The 19722-nt window shown below is 37.2% G+C and overlaps 2 protein-coding genes across 4 annotated transcripts in view; one reads left to right on the forward strand and one right to left on the reverse strand.

The window, feature by feature from the left end:
* The window catches only part of LOC143736711 (uncharacterized), a 336163-nt gene that overhangs the window by 277229 nt on the left and 39212 nt on the right, over window positions 1–19722 (reverse strand). The gene's annotated exons all lie outside the window — the stretch shown is intronic.
* Window positions 742–19637, forward strand: fastkd3 (FAST kinase domains 3). Of its 3 annotated transcripts, none has more exons than XM_077229666.1 (8): window positions 821–959; window positions 3508–3655; window positions 4481–5918; window positions 6065–6150; window positions 16346–16520; window positions 16631–16700; window positions 16800–16914; window positions 19368–19637. In XM_077229666.1, exons 2-8 carry the CDS (start codon window positions 3653–3655, stop codon window positions 19464–19466), a joined length of 1986 nt encoding a protein of 661 aa, XP_077085781.1. In that variant the 5' UTR covers window positions 821–959; window positions 3508–3652; the 3' UTR covers window positions 19467–19637. The 3 variants fall into 3 exon arrangements, with proteins under 3 accessions (XP_077085782.1, XP_077085781.1, XP_077085780.1); XM_077229665.1 differs by having other exon boundaries at window positions 3508–3621; XM_077229667.1 differs by lacking the exon at window positions 3508–3655 and having other exon boundaries at window positions 742–959.

The raw sequence follows: 19722 nt of genomic DNA on the forward strand, positions 1-19722 counted from the left end.
TGCTGCCCTAAAGTTGTGGAATGGTTTACTAATGTCTATCAGATCCTCTACCTCTATAGACATGTTTAAACCCTGTCTTAAGGCGTATTTGTTTAGATGTATATTATTTTATTCTCATTTTATCTTTCTTTTATTTCTTTATCTCTTTTTTATTTGTATTGTATCTTATCCCTTAGAAATTGTACAGCACTTTGGTAGCCTACACTGCATTTTGTAAGGTGCTTTATAAATACAATTTGATTTGATATTAGAATAATGATGTGGAAAGGATATGAAATGGCAGACATATTGGGACTCATGTCAAACAGGTCTGCATTATCAAAAATAGAGCGTAAAGAAAAGTAAGATCATTCACAATTTAAGTAGGCCTATGGAAGTAAGTCATGTTCATATAACTACGAACAGGGCATTCAAACCTAAACCACACATATAAGGGAAATATAACTTAGTTTTATGTGATATTTGTTTAAAGAGGAGACAGTGGAATATGTTATGATGGTATGTAGGCTAAGGCCAAATGAAAGAGAAAGAAAGAATCAAGAACTGCAATCTTTAGGATAAGAAGAATTCACAATAAGTACTAATATACTAAATGATGGTCAAAATGCGGGAAAACAATGCAATCATGTGATATATTAGGATTACCTAGTGGATAAAAAAATAGGATATATGGATTACGTGTGAAATATTGAATTCATTCTCTTTACACACACATAGGTGGCGGTATGTACCAATGAAGTTGGTTTGCAACCCGCTGTAGTAGAAGAAGAATCAATCTCACTCATGTACTGTATCTCTTACGTGAGTGACTCTGGTGACTCTCAGTAAAGTCACTTAGAGTTTCTGTCAAGTACGTTATGCATCGTTGGGAGCCCAACTTTATTTTGTGTCACAAAGCTATGAGTAGTTTAAAACTGTGCCGCTTTGTGTGAAATCTGCATTGGACCCATGTACAAGAGGTAACTGCTGTTCATAAATTTTTTTCTTCAGCCAGATTGTTGATTTCACACTTAAAATGATTCAAGAGTTATTACTGCTCCTGAAATAGAAGTGTATTATTAATATCATCATTATTGTTATTATTATGTTGGCTTGATAAAGCCAGTGATCAACGATATTTATCACACTTTTTTAAATAATAGTGTACAGCAATCACTGAACGAAAAACGGTTGTGAGCCATTCCACCGAATGGGTGACATTTGCTTGTTGTAACTCTCAAAATTTAACTTGATTCTTTATCTTTTATCAAGACTGAATCTAATACTACACATATTTAACTATTCAAAATGTGTATTGGTCTATCTCAGCCAACTTTATTTTTATCTTTTTTACAAGGTTTAAGCAGAAGTGGACGCATATTTTCTCAGTCCTGTTACCGAAACTCATGTGCCATTTAAAAAGCATGTTTAAAACAATGTCAATTAATTCCTTTTTTTTCCCCACAAGAAAGACTTTATTTTAAAGAAATTGTTGGTTATATGTTCAAATAATTGATATTTGTGAAAAAAAATCACTATATATTAAGGCAAGGTGTATTTTAATAAAAAACACAAAGCCATTTTTTCATTTTAAAGAAGACCGAACCCTCAAGTTTATAATTGTTTTAATAATTTAATTTATTAAACTATTGTATAAATGATGGCCCAAACAAAACTGATAAAAACACTGGTTTAACTTTATTTTTTTAGAAAAAAGAAAAAAAATAGTAACAGGAATGCACACTTTGTAACAGGAATGAACACTTGGTAACAGGAATGAGTGTCCATATGTGTGTGTATTGGAGACAGTGTACATGACTGTGTGTGCATAAGATTTCTGTGTTAAAGTGATGTACTATGTGCTAGTAGTACTTCACAGAGAAGGAGGTGAAAAGAGAAAGAAGGAGAGAGAAGAAGAGAGATGGAGGGAGGAAGAGGGAAATTAAGACAAAAAAGGGGGAAAAGAGAGGGTTGGGGGTGTGTTTCGATCCTTCCATTGCAATATGCCATAGGTGGGTATTTCTGGCACCTGTATAGTATGGGTTTTCTCCATCTTCTACAAAATATAAGACAAAGACACAACATTTAAGTCACCTCGTGGTGGACTGGCTTCCTGAAAGTATGGTGTTCACATTGTAAAACTAATGCCAATGTCTACAATATAAGTAATTGCAACCTTAAAACTCATAATTCAGGTGAATAGTATTATATCAACTAATATTTACAGTATTAAATCAACAAAACAGAAGACTCTACTCACTCCTGTTACTTTAACTCACTCCTGTTATTTTTCATATAAGCAACAGGATTGAAAGTAACAGGATTGAGTTTTTAAACAAAAAGTTATCAAATACATGGCATATGGCCACATAGCATACATGCTAACAGCATGAGGACACTGAGCAATTTCTAGTGACTCACCAAAAGTTCATATTTTTAAAATGAACAAATAAAATATAAGAAATATTTTGGTAACAGGACAGTATGTTGAGATTTACCTTCTCAGTCATAGTTACAATTTCATCAAATATACAGAAATTAAAATGAGAGGACTTACTTATGGTCTTCCCATTGCCTTCAGAAGATCCAGATGATGCAACTTCCTGTTGAAAATGTGTCTTGTGGAATATTCCAAGTTTTTCAGAGGGGGGGATGTGTTAGGGTAACAGGACTGAGTGAAAACCCGGGGACATGACTAAAATTTGTATTTTATCTAAAATATTAGGTAAAATATTTTTTTCTTATTAAAAAAAAACATTTTAAAGCATAGATTGGATATAAAGTCACACAACAATGTAAACAAATTAAGATTTCTGAAGGATTTTAATCATCATATTTCATGGTAAATTTTAGAGATAGAGAGTGGGGACATGCAGAAAATGCTATTTTTTAGTGTTCTATGTAGTTTTTATTAATGTTTTTAATTATACATTTTAAATTTGTAGTTAGCTTAATGTGCAGGACATTTTGCTTAATAATATAATGTCTTTTAGAGTTAAATTTCATGCTATTTTTTACATTTAATGTCCTGGGGACAGAAATGTCACCCTTTCGGTGGAATGGCTCTTGTACTGTTGGCTATAATTCATACAGTATATAGCCTAAGATAGAGCCTGATATAGAGCACCCCAGTATCCCCTTAGACATGGAAATGACAGTTTAACAAAATTTAATTGGAATTGTTTTTTTTGTTAAGAGACATTGTGCTTTATATTCCAAAACATTTAACAGTGTATGTACCTCTAAGTATGATGAACACAGGATTTATATTACCCACAGCCATAAATTACATGTCAAATGCTATATGATATGCCATCAGTTACATGTGTAGTATAGCCTCCAGTTACATAGTTTAGAATAATAGCTGCTGAATAGCAACAATTGCCCTTTTAATATTAATATTTTATGACTGTTATTGAGATGGCCAATTTATATATATATATGTGTATATATATATATATATATTTATATATATATATATATTATCATCGATCGGTCCATATTTAGTATATTGTGACCTTACCACAGGTGAGTTGCCCAACCCTTTTCCACCTCATCCTTCATCATAGCAGAATTTGCATGGTTTTTGTGTTACAAGCTGAAGGACGGAGGAGTGAGAAACTGAGGAAGCATCAATTTGAGGTTTTGAAAGTCACCCACTGAAATCTTACTGATGGTACCTTGCAACAGAAAAACGGATATCTCTGATCACAAGTAGGGCTTGGTATCGTAACAAAATTTTTGTTACCGATATCGATACCTTGACTTCGATACCGGTTCCCGAACGATACTTTTTTTGAAACCAATTTTATGAAATCCGTTTTAACAATATTACATTACCTAAAATTTGTAAACAATTTTCAGTTTGTTGACTTTTTTACACTCATAATTTGAGTCTGTAAATAAGCACCAATGATAAAGTTTTCTATGTTTCCTAATCATTTAACAACATGTATTCTTTACTTCAATGAGCTCATTGTTTCTGCCTTAACTTAATGCATTGTTTAACAATGAAACTGAATGAAAATTAATTGAAATGCATTACACACAGTCACCTCTGATAACAGATCCCTCTAAATTGTAATTTAGACACGTGTATTTTCTGTAAAGCTGCTTTGAAACAATATATATTGTGAAAAATGCTATACAAATAAATGTGAATTGAATTAAACATAGGCTACTGGGGTGCGGGATATATGCCTCACGCTCAGCACATATAAAGCTTTCCGCAACGCACTGGCAAAAGTAGCCCTAATGAGTATGGATGTGTCTGGAAAAAATAGCAAGGAGATATTTTGATTGTTTATTAATAAACAAGATCATATATGATCAATGCCTAAATTTGGTACCGAAAAACAAGACATGTTTCGATACTCAATAGTATCAAGGCAATTCGGTCGGTACCTAAAAAGTGTCGAACTCGATACCCAGCCCTAATCACAAGTTTAGTAGATGTTTAATTTTTTATTGACCTGTTCTTTCTTTTGTTTTGACTATTAAGGATATGGTAGCTCTTTTTACGATGGCCAAAACACTGGCACTGAGGCTGCATTTGCTGAGACATTTGGATGACCAAATCCTTCCTTCACTGAAAGCATGCACTGGTAAGCGTCTGGTTTCTCGCTGTCTTCGAACCTTCACTGCCTGCTTTCCTACTCGTTCCAACCTCAGTCCAAGACGTATATGCACCACAGAACGAGACCTACTTTTCCTTGTTGCTGGAACCATTCGCCCTTACCAGGAGCTCCTCACCAGTGGAAGTGGTCTGTCATTGTTGCACCACCTTACTTCTGATGAGGGCCACACCTTTATAAAACGACTCTCCTCCTGTACTTCATCTCAGCAAGTTCTACATCTCTTGCGATTTTACCCTGTCCTCTCAGCTCCAGCAGCAGCATCTATACTTCAAAAACTGGCTGACTTGGAGCAGGATGCCACATGTGGTCTCCGGGAGATACTGCTATCAGATTTGGCCCTTAATAAACTTTGTCAAAGACTGGAACATGATTCAGCTGGATTAGAGGATGAAGTGTTGGTTAGAGCTCTCCTGGGCTGTACACGTCTCTACCTTGACCCTCAGAGTTGCCTAGTGCAGAGGCTAGTGTTTGAATGCCAGAAGAGATTGGATTTGGAACAGTTAAGTGTTGAAGCACTATGTGGGTTATCAAGGGCTTTCTTTGCATTAGAAGGCCCTGACGGTGGGATGGTAAAACTGGCCATGAATCAGCTACAAAATAAAGAACCAGCTCAATTGAATATGGCAGAGCTAGTTGCTGTTTACTGCATGCTAGCAAATGGTTTGGGTGAAGATGGACACTACCTGGAGCTTCTAAATGAAATTAATGCACAGGCACTTCGACAGGCGCAACGAATGGACCCAGTGGCAGTTAGTAAGATTCTAGGTGCTTTAGTCACATTGAGACAGAATCAAGCATTACCACTTGTAATTGCGCTTTGCAAGCAAGCTGTTCATCATGTGCAAAACTTTGCAGATGCAGAACTGACTGTGGTGTTGTCTGCACTTATGCACTATGGACACAGCGACCACTTTCTTGTGGAAGCTCTTGAGCGGCATGTGCCCAAGGTTGCCTTCACCGCTCATGCAGAAACCGTAACCAAGGTAATGCAGTATTTCCAGAGACGGCGCATTCTTTCTCCACCAGTTTTTAACACTGTGGCTGAGAGTTTTGTGTATCGCGCAGAGGAGTACTCGACGTGGCAGGTGTCACAACAGATAGCTGCACTAGGAGATTTGGGATATCTGCCACCTGACGCTGGGAGATTGTTCGGAAAGGTGGAGTCTGTTTTGCATGCCCGGTTTTCACAATTTCAGCCCAGAGCCCTTCTAGACCTACTGTATGCCAGTACACTTCTACAGAGGTACCCACTTAACTTTGTCTCAAAAGTCTTCAGCCCTTACTTCATGGAGCAGCTACAGGGTAAGAAGCAGTGAAACATGTTCTATACAGTACTAGGGATCAATTGTGTCAGTAATATTCATTTAAATCGTTTAAATCATTTAACACTTGATCATTAACATGCTTCTGTGCATACTTTTTTGAATTATATCTCTGCACTTTTTAAGGGGAGGGAAATGGGTTGGATCCCATAGTGCTTGCAAAGCTGACTCAACTCTACATGACTGTAAAGCTGGAGTGTCCGTTTTATGATGTGAGTAAAACTGTATTTTTCTCTCACAACAAACATGATGCAAAAAGCTGAGCAAATCACTAACAAATGGTCCTTTCACACCAAGAGCATAATTAATCTCTGTCAGGAAGAAAGAATGTAATTTTTTTCTCTCAGTACAATAGACGGCATAAATCGAATCACCTTTTAGCTAGGGGTGGGGAAAAATTTAATTCTCAAGACAAACGATAACTGGTTACCATGATCACTATGATGATTTTTAAATGATTAATACTAGAGCCTGACCGATATATCGGTCTGCCGGTATTATCGGCCGATATGAGTAGGCTTGGGTATCGAGTATCGATTGGAACCGGGACTAACTTTGCGATTTTCCCGGTATCGTTCAAAAGTTTAAATTTCGATTCCTAGTTTCGATTCACAGTCCGCCGACCGGAAGAAGAAACCGCTGAACACCAACAAAGAAGCGTCCACTGGAAGTGTTGGCATAACCTAGCGAAGTAACTCGAGAGTCGTCCTAACGCTGCTAATAGCGGGTCAAATTCGCGCCTACCGCGTCTAGTTATATGCTTGAACACTTTGAATCCATTTGTGCGTCAAGAGCGAAATTGACGCACGTAAAAAAGGAGTATTCGCGTCTATATAAACATGGACATAATAAACTGAAAAGCGGGCCTGTCCCCATTCGCGCCACAGGAATTTTTTACGCGCGTAACGCGTCTTTGCATTGAAATCACTCGCGGCAGACGCTCTATTCGCGTCTGGTGTGAACGCAGCATCAAACCAAGGCATGGATATGTTCCAAAAGTGCTCTCGACGCCGTTCGGACCAACCATTTCGCTGGTTGCTCTCTCCTCGCCAGATAACGAAGGTTTTACAAGTTGTTTCTTATTGTTTATTTGCTATTCTGCACTAGGTTAGCCCATCAGTGGGAGCACGGTAACATGTTTAAGTACCTACAGCATCATACACTCATGTGTAAATGTGTTTTAATGAGGTTATCAAAAATAAAGCTCTCTTGAGGAAAGTGTACCACTGTGAAAATATATTCATAATTTATAATATTTATATTCAAGTTCATAGATTTGATATTTATATTGTAGTTGAAAACAACCCTGTGAGAAATTCATAGTAAAGCTCATTTAAAATATCCTAAACTTTTATGACCCTGCCTCTTAAAAGAATCGGAATCGAGAATCGTTAGGAACCGGAATCGAAATCGGAATCGTTCAAATTCAAACGATACCCAACCCTAGATATGAGTCTGTAGCAGATATATCGGTATCGGCGTTTATGACGCAGATATGCCGCCGATATGATTTTTTTTTACAGAACATATAACGTGGATATTATGCTTGTAAATTGTGTGTAACTACATAATTTGTCCAGAAGAGCGCGCTCCATTGTTTGTAGAGCCCGACCGATATATCGGCGGGCCGATATTATCGGCCGATTTTAGGCATTTTCCTAACTATCGGTATCGGCATTTATAATGGCCGATAAATGAATATTTTAAAAAATGCAGGTACGGTGATTCATGTAAGGGTGGCGCTGCCAATAAAGCACCAAAAAAGCTGTCACAAGAACTGGCAAAAATAATGATTATGAATACAACAAATATAGCAAGGAGACATTTTAATTGTTTATTAATAAACAAGTGTTTTCAGTCAGTGTCAGCCAAAGATGAAGTTGACGATGCTGACTCGCGATCTTCAGTGAGCGCGCGCCAGAGAGAAATGCACATTTCATACGATTACATGAGTCTGTCTGTCTTTCGTTTTGAATTGTTCTGTTTAAAAGTAGACATTTCAATATAGATATATTTCAATTCTCAGGTCTATACGCTGAGTTTCGGTTCATGAGATGAGCTCCAGTTCACCCGCAGGCGCCTCCGTGTCGAGATTATCTATCGTCTGCAAAATTTACTTCTTATAAATTAAATCCAGGCAAATGGCTGATGAAACATTGATTAAAATTAAGATACAATTAATACAAAACGAAATTCACTTTGAAACGAAAGGTTTTGTGCTTTCTGTTTGATGTCTATGTAAAAGTTTCAAAGCATTAGTGCCGCTTTCAGAGCGCTCACGTCCGTAGTGCTGAACTGTCGCGTCTGTAACATTGTTTTTTCCTCATAAATGCAAACACGAAAAATAAAATAAAATAAAATGAATATTTTATGTAGCCTGTGGAGACTGAGAGCCAACCCTTCTTCATCCGGAGGGTAGTAGCCTACTTGTGATTTGCGCAGTGTAATGCACAGAATTGATTTCTCTGCTACAAGCCTCTGTCACGTATTGTGTGAGCTTGTGACTATTGCAAGCGCGCAGCTGAGAAGTCCTGATTATATTGTCTGCTATATTTAGGCCCTCTTCTTATTTATTAAGGCAATTGGTTGATGAAACATTGATTAAAATGCGTGGCGCGAGCGATCTCCGACAGTAAACTGATTCTGCTTTGTCTCGGGTAAACAGCTGTTGCGACGCGAGCAGTAATGGCCGCGTCCGGTGTAGACACAGTGTTAAAGCTCATTCTGCCTGATAACGCTACGTTACAACATCAAGCAATATTCCAAAAATGTATATAATTATAACACTTTATATAGGGCCATTTTGCATTAAGAGTAGCCTAGTTTCACGTTTAGTACATTTTGCTTACTAATTATTGAAAATAGTATAAAAGTACTGTACATATGTAATTAAAAACGTTTTCATTATGATATTATTCATTTTACTTTAGTAAAAAGATCTGAGTTCTTCCTCCACTGGTAGAGATTAGAGGAATTAAGGGTAAAAATAGAAGATAATAAGGTTTTGTCAGTGACACTTTTTATATATTTATTGATACAAGTTATGACTAAATTAAAAGACAAAGTCGTCGTTAGTGAAGATTATGCAACAGTATTTAGAATATAATATAATATAATATAACATGCAATGCAAACTAGTTTGGTTACAGCTCAGCTGTATAATTCTGATTCTATCCTTCCCCCTGCCTCCATTACATATCTGTGTCACACAAGTGTTTGATTACCACATTTGAGTGATCATTGCAAAACGTGTTTATAGAATATATTTATTCTGTTTATAGCTACTGTGTAAAGTACCCATCAAAAGTTTGTACAAACCAATAGGAAAGTGTCCAAACTTTTGACTGGTATACTGTAATATAATACACATAAATAATATTGCTACTGTATTATAATATACACATAAATAATATCGGCCGATATATCGGTATCGGACTTTTTTTACTCCCTAATATCGGCATCGGCCCCCAAAAATCCATATCGGTCGGGCTCTAATTGTTTGCTACTGGCGACCCAGGTCACTGCGGTGACACCAGCCAACCCTTTCACTTCAGTAATGAGGTCTCTTCAGACACGGTTTAAGATGCGCACACATTAGCTTCCACTCCACTGACAAGCTATGAAACATGGTTATAATGTAGCTAGCTAATGTAGCAAACGAGTATGTTAAGCTCGTTGTGAGAGTAAAAGACGGGGACATTGTTTATTTACTTTATAGTGTCTCACTGGTGACAATGTAGCGTTAAATCACCATTCAAAAGACTCAAGCCTCCACCGCACTTCTAAGCAACTTACAGTTAGCAACTTACCTTTAAGACACCACTTGACTGCTGGTCTGCTGCCGCCAGAACAAGACACCGGACACGAGTGGCGCGATGAGACAAAAGACCATTGAATCCATTATAATCATTGATGTTGTTCACACTGGATGCAGCACGATGCGAGCGACAAATCTCCGACAGTAAGCCTCGTTCTGCTTTGTGACGGGCGCGTTGCCGCGTCCAGGGTAAACAGCTGTTGCGGTGTAGAGTCTGTTAAAGCCCATTCTGCCTATAACGCTACGTTACAACATCAGGCAATATTCCAATAATTTTTATAATTATAACACTTAATATAGGGCCATTTTGCATAATGGGTAATTTCACGTTTAGTTCATTTTGCTGACTACTTATTTAAAATATTAAGTAAAAGTACTGTACTTATGTAACTAAACATGTTTTCATTATGGTATGATTACTTTTTCTTTAGTAAAAGATCTGAGTCCTTCCTGCCTTCACTGGTAATAGAAGATAACAAGGTTTTGCCAGTGTCACTTTTGATATATTTATTGATATAATTTATTTTTTATATAACGTAACTAAATAAAAAGACAAAGTCATAAGTGAAGATTGTGCAACAGTATTTAGAATATAATATAGAATAGAACATGCAATGCAAACTAGTTTGGTTACATCTCAAATGTATCATTCTAATTCTATCATTCACCCTGCCTCCATTACACATCTTTGTCACTCAAGTGTTTGATCACATTTGAGTAATCATTGCAAAAAAAAAAAAAAAAAAAAAAAAAATTATATATATATATATATTCTGTTTATGTATACTGTATTCTACGGAGCCCCCCTAGTCCCACTTTGTCAAAAAAAATAATTATAACTATCTCGTGGCCTCAAGATAGTAACTCGTAGCCTCAAGGTAGTAACTTGTGGCCTCAAGATAGTATCTCGTGGCCTCAAGATAAGTGTATATAAAAGGAGAATGCACAATGGAGCAGCTTTTGATTAATTTGGGACTATATGGGGGGGAAGCACTGATACTTGGGCGGAGAGATATCACGCAACACCTGAAATAAAGCTTGCCACAAAGAACCGTCAAAAGTAATGATTATGCATGAAACATTTTAATTGTTTATTAATAAACTAGTGTTTTCTATGTCAGTGGCTTCAAAGATAATGTTGACGATGCAGACTCGCCATCTTCGCAGTATTAACACGCCTATATAGAGATAAATGCACACTTCATATGCACACTGGCCAGCAGCCATATCACCCTGTAGCCCAGGACTGGTTGCCCACTGAAGCTAAGCAGGGCTGAGCCTGGTTAGTACCTGGATGGGAGACCTCCTGAGAAAATCAGGTTGCTGCTGGAAGAGGTGTTAGTGAGGCCAGCAGGGGGTGCTCACCCTGTGGTCTGTGTGGATCCTGACACCCCAGTATAGTCATGGGGACACTATACTGTCAAAAAGCACCGTCCTTCGGATGAGACGTTAACCCGAGGTCCTGACTCTCTGTGGTCATAAAAAATCCAAATTTGCCCCTTGGCTTCTGTCCATCATGGCCTTCTGATCATCCCCATATACTGATTGGCTTCATCACTGTCTCCTCTCCACCAGTAAGCTGGTGTGTGGTGGGCGTTCTGGCGCAATATGGCTGCCGTCGCATCATCCAGATGGATGCTGCACATTGGTGGTGATTGAGGAGATTCCCCCTTCTATGTAAAGCGCTTTGAGGTCCCAGAAAAAGCGCTATATAAATGTAACTAAATATTATTATTATTATTATTATATGAATTAGCCTACAAAAGCAGAGAGTAGCCAATTTCTTTTAGTTTTTAATTGTTTTGTTTAAAAGTAGACATTTTGAGCTTTCTATAGATATACTTCTCAGGTCTGAGTTTTGGTTCATTTATAAGACGCACTCCAGTTCACGCGCCGGCGCCTCCATGCCCTGATTATATTGTCTACTATATTTGCTTCTTATTTATTAATCCAGGCAAATTTGTTGATGAAACATTGATTCAAATTAAAATACTATTTATACAAAACGAAATTCACTTTGAAGAAAGGCTATAAAGGCTATAAAGAAAGGCTTTCTATAAAACAAAACTTAATAAGTGGTCAAAATCATGTCTGACCCATTCCAAATGTTTTCCGATATATTGGTCATCTTATGATCCTATCTTACTCCTCATGCGGTTCCCTTTTCATATAATCAACATAGATGAAATAAAAAAAAATAACAACATTATATTATTTAAACATAAATATGAAACGTATGTTTAAGTTTTTTAACTTATAATTAAGCGTCACACCGCTCCGCTTTGCTCACATGCTCTGGTGTGTAGCCTCCTAAACATGCATGTGTGCGTGCTTATGGTTGAGGGGTGCGATTTTCGAATAATAATCAAATAATACCCAGCGATCTTCGAATATTATTTTTGCTTGAAAATTTAGTTTTGTATAAATTGTATCTTCATTTTAATCAATGTTTCATCAACAAATTTGCTTGGATTAATAAATAAGAAGCAAATGTATAGTAGACAATATAATCAGGGCACGGAGGCATCAGCGCATGAACTGGAGCGCGTCTCATAAATGAACCAAAACTCAGCGTATAAGATACTTGCCTCACAGACCTGAGAAGTACAGACTGATCTCATGAAATGGCGTATGTATGACACGCCAATTCGTATTTCCAATTTTGGCGTACTATCAACACGCATAATCGCTTTTCAGCGTGTTTATCAACGCCTTTGACTTAACGTTATATTACTGTATTATGTATATATAGATATATGACCTACCCCAACCCCGTCCCTAAACCTACCCGTCACTGGGGTTAATACCATTTATGAGTGTTCTCCTACCATCCTAGGAAAAAAAAGATCGCTCCACAGATGTAGATATAGATTTTGCTTCGTTTCGCTCGGACATTTAACGGCGTACACATACACGCGGAATCACTCGGACATTTAATGGCGTAGACATACACGCAAAAGATTTCGGCGTGGACATACACGCGGATAGCTCAAAATGCGTATAGATAACACGCCACTTGACTTGAAAGTGGCGTGTATGTTTACGCAAAGTCATGAAGTCATGTTGGAGAAGTATATCTATAGAAAGCTCGAAATGTCTACTTTTAAACAGAACAATTAAAAACTAAAAGAAATTGGCTACTCCCTGCTTATGTAGGCTAAATCATATGAAGTGTGCATATCTCTCTATTTGCGTGTTAATACTGCGAAGATGGCGAGTCTGCATCGTCAACATTATCTTTGCAGCCACTGACATAGGTGATACTTGTTTAATAGAGGGGACAGTGGAGTATGTTTTGATTGTATGTAGGCCAATGCAAAATGAAAGAGAAAGGAAGAATCAAGAACTGCAATCTTTAGGATAAAGAGAATTCACAATAAGTAATATACTAAATGATGGTCAAAATGCGGGAAAACAAATTAATGCAATCATGTGATATATTAGGATTAGTGGATAAAAAAAAAGGATATATGGATTACGTGAGAAATATTGAATTTATTCTCTTTACACACACATAGGTGGCGGTATGCACCAATGAAGTCGGTTTGCAACCCGCTATAGTAGAAGAAGAATCAATCTTACTCATGTACCTCTTGTGAGTGACTCTCAGTAAAGTCACTGAAAGTTTCTGTCAAGTACGTTATGCATCATAGGGAGCCCGACTTTATTTTGTGTCACGTTGTGTGTGCCATTTTGTGTGAAATCTGCTAAAATACTACATAAGAAAAGCATTTTCTGCAGTGAAAGCCGATCCAAAATATTTTCTTTAAAGTCGCCCTGTGTTGAAAATCAAGCTTTTAATGTTGTTTATATGTCTATGTGGTGTTGTTAAAATGTTTTAAGACAAACACTGTACAAATTCATAAGTCAACACCATTGCTGAGTATGTTTTCTTTAAAACTGCGGTGAACCAAAGACCGTCTCAAAAACGCGGTTTGAAATCGCTGGTGTTTCTGACGTCACAAACTACCTTGTAACCGTCAACATGCCGGCGAGCTTTAGCATATCATTAATAGCAAACTAGCAGGGAGTCTCGAGAGATGCCAGGGTTATCCAGGTATATTTTTCTGTTGATATGAAAAATCAGGCAGATTTAGCAATAGGTAGCGGATGTATGATGTATATTATGATGTTATGATGAACAACAGAGTATATGCCTTTTTCCACTGACGTTCTTTTGAGTTGTTCAAAGAGTTTCTAATGATTGTTAGAAGGCAGGTCTCTGACTCTGAGATGGCGAACGGGAACATGGTTTGTGTAACATTAGTAACACATTATTAGCTGTTTTATAAGCAAACGGTGAATCATATTTGATCACATTATGTGTCCAACGTTGTAAAGATCGTTGTAAATCATCATCAGTTAATGAGAAAACAACTGTTCATTGTTAGTTCATGTTAGCTCAGATCTATTAAATAATATTCCGCCAGTTTCACAGACAAGGCTTAAAGGTTAGTTCGCCTATTTAAGACATGAAGTTGTATGGAATCCTTACCAGCACTATAGTGCATACACACTGACCCACTCTGTTGTCACCTCCCTGGTCAGAGTTCTGGCCGCTGGAAGTTTTTCAATAAAGTACTCCCGGTTATTTTCCGGGGCCACAAAACTGTGCGTTTTTACGTGAAACAATTATTTGCGTTTCAAAGCTTGATTAATTTACCACACAAAAAACACGCCGGTCAACATTCATACCTCAGTTTTAATCGGCACTATTTTCGATCCATTTCTATCAATCCGCGCTGCTGTCAACGTCAACAGTGCGCACGTTCCGATCAGCTGTTGATAGCGCGACTCGCTGACAACATGTCTGACTGTGAAACACTTAATGATGAAACCAATTTTAGTACAATGTCAGACAGATCAGATGATGAAAGTAATTTTAGCACAACGACAAAGGGATACCTTTATGAACCGGAGTATACAAGATCAAATAAAATGTTATTGATTGCAACACAAAACCTCAATTGTGTGTGTGTTCAATCAAATAGTTTTCTCAGCAAATTGTACCAATATCCCTATATACTGTTTTTATATTAGACATCTTTTCACGTGTTTTATAATGGAATCTAAACATCAGCTTGTTTACCGTACAGTTTAGACATGGGATCATAAAGTTGGTAAATGGAGCTTACCCGTGGTACTGGTACAGCAAAACTCTTTAATTTTCCTTTTCCTCCTTGGTTGGGAATGTAATCGTCTTCGCTGAAGTGAGCACTACACACACGAAAATCCTTTATTCTGGATATTTTAGCTCCCGCAGAGTTGCCGATGGCAACCAGCCAAAGCTGTCTCGTAGTTATATTCGAAACAGGAAAACGATGGAATCTGAACTTTGAATCACATCCTTGTGGTCACAGCCTGGGAATTTACAAGTTCGCACCAATGTTAATTTAATACTTTTTATGTCGTTGTCAATCGATTGTGTAAACACTATGGAACAGCTGATCGGAACGTGCGCACTGTTGACGTTGACAGCAGCGCGGATTGATAGAAATGGATAGAAAATAGTGCCGATTAAAACTGAGGTATGAATTTTGACCGGCGTGTTTTTTGTGTGGTAAATTAATCAAGCTTTGAAACGCAAATAATTTTTTCACGTAAAAACGCAAAGTTTTGTGGCCCCGGAAAATAACCGGGAGTACTTTATTGAAAAACTACCAGCGGCCAGAACTCTGACCAGGGAGGTGCCTACAGAGTGGGTCAGTGTGTATGCACTATAGTGCTGGTAAGGATTCCATACAACTTCATGTCTTAAATGGGCGAACTAACCCTTTAAGTGTAGTCCTACACTAAAATGCATTTTTGAGCTGTTTTAACAGAAAACAACTTGCACTTTTTCTAAGGCACGTTTATAAAAGCTACGCAAATTGAACTAAGGCATATTACTGGCTTAATCTAAGCCCAGATCATTAACGTACAACGTTTGATTTTAATAGTGTATTAATAAATGTTAAAATTAACATTTGACTAAGATTAATAAATGTTTTAAAAGTATTATTTATTGTTAATTCATGCTAACTAATTTATTTAACTAATGTTAACAAATGGAACCTTAAAGTGTTACCTATCTATGCAATAAATACTTAAGTAATAAGATGATCTTTATCTTATTTTTGTGGATCTTGTGAGTGATCTAGTGTGGGCTTAGTGTGGGAGGCCCAGTCTGTCAACTATGGTGCTCAACATTATTTTCCGGATATCACTGTAAAGCTGCTTTGAAACAATCTGTATGGTGAAAAGCGCTACATAAATAAAGGTGACTTGACTTGACTGTTTCCATAGAAACTAGATTTGATGTCATTAAAATATCATTGTAAGTCTTTTTCTGTGTTGTGGTAAGGACTCAAACATGTGGGACATGTCCGACTCATGTCCACACACACACACACACACACACACACACACACACACACACACACACACACACACACACACACACACACACACACACACACACACACACACACACACACACACACACACACACACACACGTGTAATGACTCTGTGTTTATATTTACCAAACACCCATTTATGTTTCTTATTTATTCATAACCAACCATGCTCATTTCCTACACTTACATGCAGGGTCCACGACTTTCGCCAAAGTTCCGTGTTAAGTCATTTTTGGCTTCTGGACAGTCTTTGGAAACCCATGTGGAACCTCAATTCTACAATGCTGTGAAGTCTGGCCTAGTGGATCTGCTGGGAGCTCGATCTTACTTTGCTTCCAGAGTACTAACACCATACTGCTATACGCTAGGTAAAGATTATTTACCCAGTGTGACCCTGAAAATTGCACAGCTGTCAACTTCTTACACTAACACATTTCTTTGGTTGTGTATATGTCAATATTGTCTTGTGTATCTGCAGACATTGAGATAAAACTAGATGAAGAAGGGTATGTCCTGCCTGCCTGTCATTCAGAAGAAGTCCATAAGAGGTAATGCATGTCCTGTGAAAAAAAAACAGCTACTGATGTTTAGTGATCTGTAAGATTACATGCATATTCTGAGCTCAACATTAATTTGTGTATTATCAGAATTGCACTGTGTATTGATGGGTCAAAGCGCTTTGCAGCTAATGCAGAGAAACTACTAGGCAAGGAAGCCATCAAGCAGCGTCATCTGAGGATTCTGGGATATGAAGTTGTTCAGGTAAAACCAACATCATTTCTCTTGCCTTTTTTTACAGGCTGTCTGTTTTACTAAAATGTTAGTTACCTTGCCTTCATAAGTGTATTTGCATAGATAATTAAAAAATATCAAACATTTTATTTTAAAGGAACTGTTCACCCCATAATGAAACTTTGGTCATTTACCCTAATGCTGTTCCTTATGATATTCTTTGTTCTATGAAACACAAGATACAGTTGTGGTCATAACTTTACATGCACCTTGCAGAATCTGCAAAATGTAAGTAGTTTTAACTAAATAAAAGGGATCATAAAATTGCCATTTTTAGTGCTACCCTGAATAAGCTTTCATACATCAGATGTTTAGAGACAGCTTTTCGTTATCTGGATAATCTTGCACATTCTTTGGTTTTCCAGGATCTTCTGCATGTTTGAACCCTTTCCAGCAGAGACTGTATGATTTTTAGATCCATATTTTAATGTTTAGGACAATTACAAAAGGGCACAAACAATCTTGATGCATACTTTTTTGATGTTTTTTATTATTATTTTTTTTACTTTATTTATTTGAACTTTTTCTTTTAATTTAGCACTGATTTAGCAATTTTAATGATCCCCCTTATTTTGTTAATTAACATTTTTCAGATTGTGCAAGGTGTATGTAAACTTACAAATGTACTGGGGTTAGACAATGAAACTGAAAGACCTGGTTTTAGACCACAATAATTTATTAGTATGGTGTAGGGCAGATGTGTCAAACTCAGTTCTTGGAGAGCCACAGCCCTGCCGAGTTTAGCTTTAACCCTAATAAAACACACCAGATCCAGCACATCAAGTCATTCAGGCTTATTTGAAAAATACAGATATGTGTGTTGGAGCAGGGTTGGAACTAAACTCTATAGGGCTGTGGCCTTCCAGGAAATGAGTTTGACACCACTGGTGTAGGGCCTCTTTTTGCGGCCAATACAACATCAATTCGTCTTGGGAATGACAGATCCAAGTCCTGCACAATGGCCAGAGGGATTTTGAGCCATTCCGGAACAGTGGACAGGTCACTGTGTGATGCTGGTGGAGGAAAACATTTTCTGACTTGCTCCTCCAAAATACCCTAAAGTGGCTAAAAATCTTTAGATCTGGTGACTGTGCAAGCTGTGGGAGATGTTCAACTACACTTCCATGTTCATCAAACCATTCTGTCACAAGTCTTGCTGTGTGTATTGGAGCATTATCATGCTGATACTTGGCACCCTGTTCAGGGTACAGTGTTTGAACCAATAGGTGCACATGGTCCTCCAGAGTGGTTTGGTAGTCCTTAGCAGTGACATGGCCATCAAGCTCAGTAGGGAATGCCATGATATTGAAGCCCAAACCATCACTGATCCACCCCGTGCTTCACAGTCCAGGTGTTAAGGCAAATGTTTTTGACCCTTAAGAAACTTTACTTTATACTGTCACATAACAAATATAAAATTAAATTTATTGCTTATTTTAACATTGAAATACAAATGTAAAACCTGTACAAATACTAGAAATCGTGAAATAATGGAAACATCATGTAACAAACCGTACACATTTAATTTACCAATTAAAAATGTTAATTTCGTTTCGATAACTTGGCTGTTAACTTATGAACATCCAGAAACTCAAGTTTTTTATCAGTTGCGTGATGTTCTTTATTAATATGATGTCATGACATTTGCCGTCTTGCCCCCAGCCAGTCACTGCATTGCTGATTATGGTTTCAAGTATCGATATATCGTCCCTTACCAATGAACACAAGAACGTGCAGTAATCTCAGACAACTTAATCCAGATATTTTAATCAAATCTGCAAATTCGTTTGAAGAATCAAATTAGCCAGAGATCAGTTATCACGACTAGAAGATCTGGCATCTGTCAAATCATCTCAGATGTATTAAGCGAGGTATGAAGAATTGACCCAAGGTCACAGATGAGCCAGCAAGATGCACACCCACAATTTGTCGTCTTTTGAACTCTGTCCATTATGTTGTGTGGATGGCAATATTTTATGTACAGCTGTGCTTTTGCTCTGCTAATTTAAACTTCACACTCTGCTCTTACTAATGGAATGTAAAATCGGTAATGTTCGGCCACCAGGCTGTGCATATGCGTGAAACCTCCAACATTATAACAAACCAGTGTTTGTTTCATTGTCCAACCCTTGTGTTTAAAAAAAAAATGTCTCAGTTGTTTTTTAACATTCGATAGGATACAAAAGTTTCAAGCCCTGAACAAGGATAATAAGGGTAGTTTAAAAGCAATCCATTCAACTCCAGTGGTTTAATCTGAGCCTTCTGAAGTCATACAAATTTATAACACCATGAGGGCAAGTTTTTGAGATAACTACCTTTAAACCCTAATCGTATATTCTTAAATGGGCTTAACTTGCACTAGGTTGGAGTTTGGTTTTATGTCCTACAATGGTCTTTTTAAATAAATTTTTTATGGTCTTTAGATTTCATACTATGAGTTTGAAAAACTCAACAATAAAGAGGAGGTTGTGGAATATCTGCACAAGAAGATCTTTCCTAACAGCTACAGACTCAGCTGGTGACATCTGGATCACTAAATGTATATTGAATTCCTATTTTCCTAAAAGCAGTAGATGTATTAGGTATATGTTTACCTTTGTGTAGAGATTTTTTCTTTTTGCTCGTAATGTTTTTCTTTTTGCTCTTAATGTTTGATTCTATGTAAATTCCCATAATAAAAGGAGTGCACAAGATTTTGTCTATAATTGTTTCTCACTAAATGAAACGGGCACATTCTTTCCTGAGTCAGTTCCCATTTTCTCTGTTCTCGCACTGAAA

Source organism: Siphateles boraxobius, unplaced genomic scaffold (assembly GCF_051911475.1).
Source record: "Siphateles boraxobius isolate OS27281-9 unplaced genomic scaffold, OSU_SipBor_1 130, whole genome shotgun sequence".
Taxonomy (NCBI): domain Eukaryota; kingdom Metazoa; phylum Chordata; class Actinopteri; order Cypriniformes; family Leuciscidae; genus Siphateles; species Siphateles boraxobius.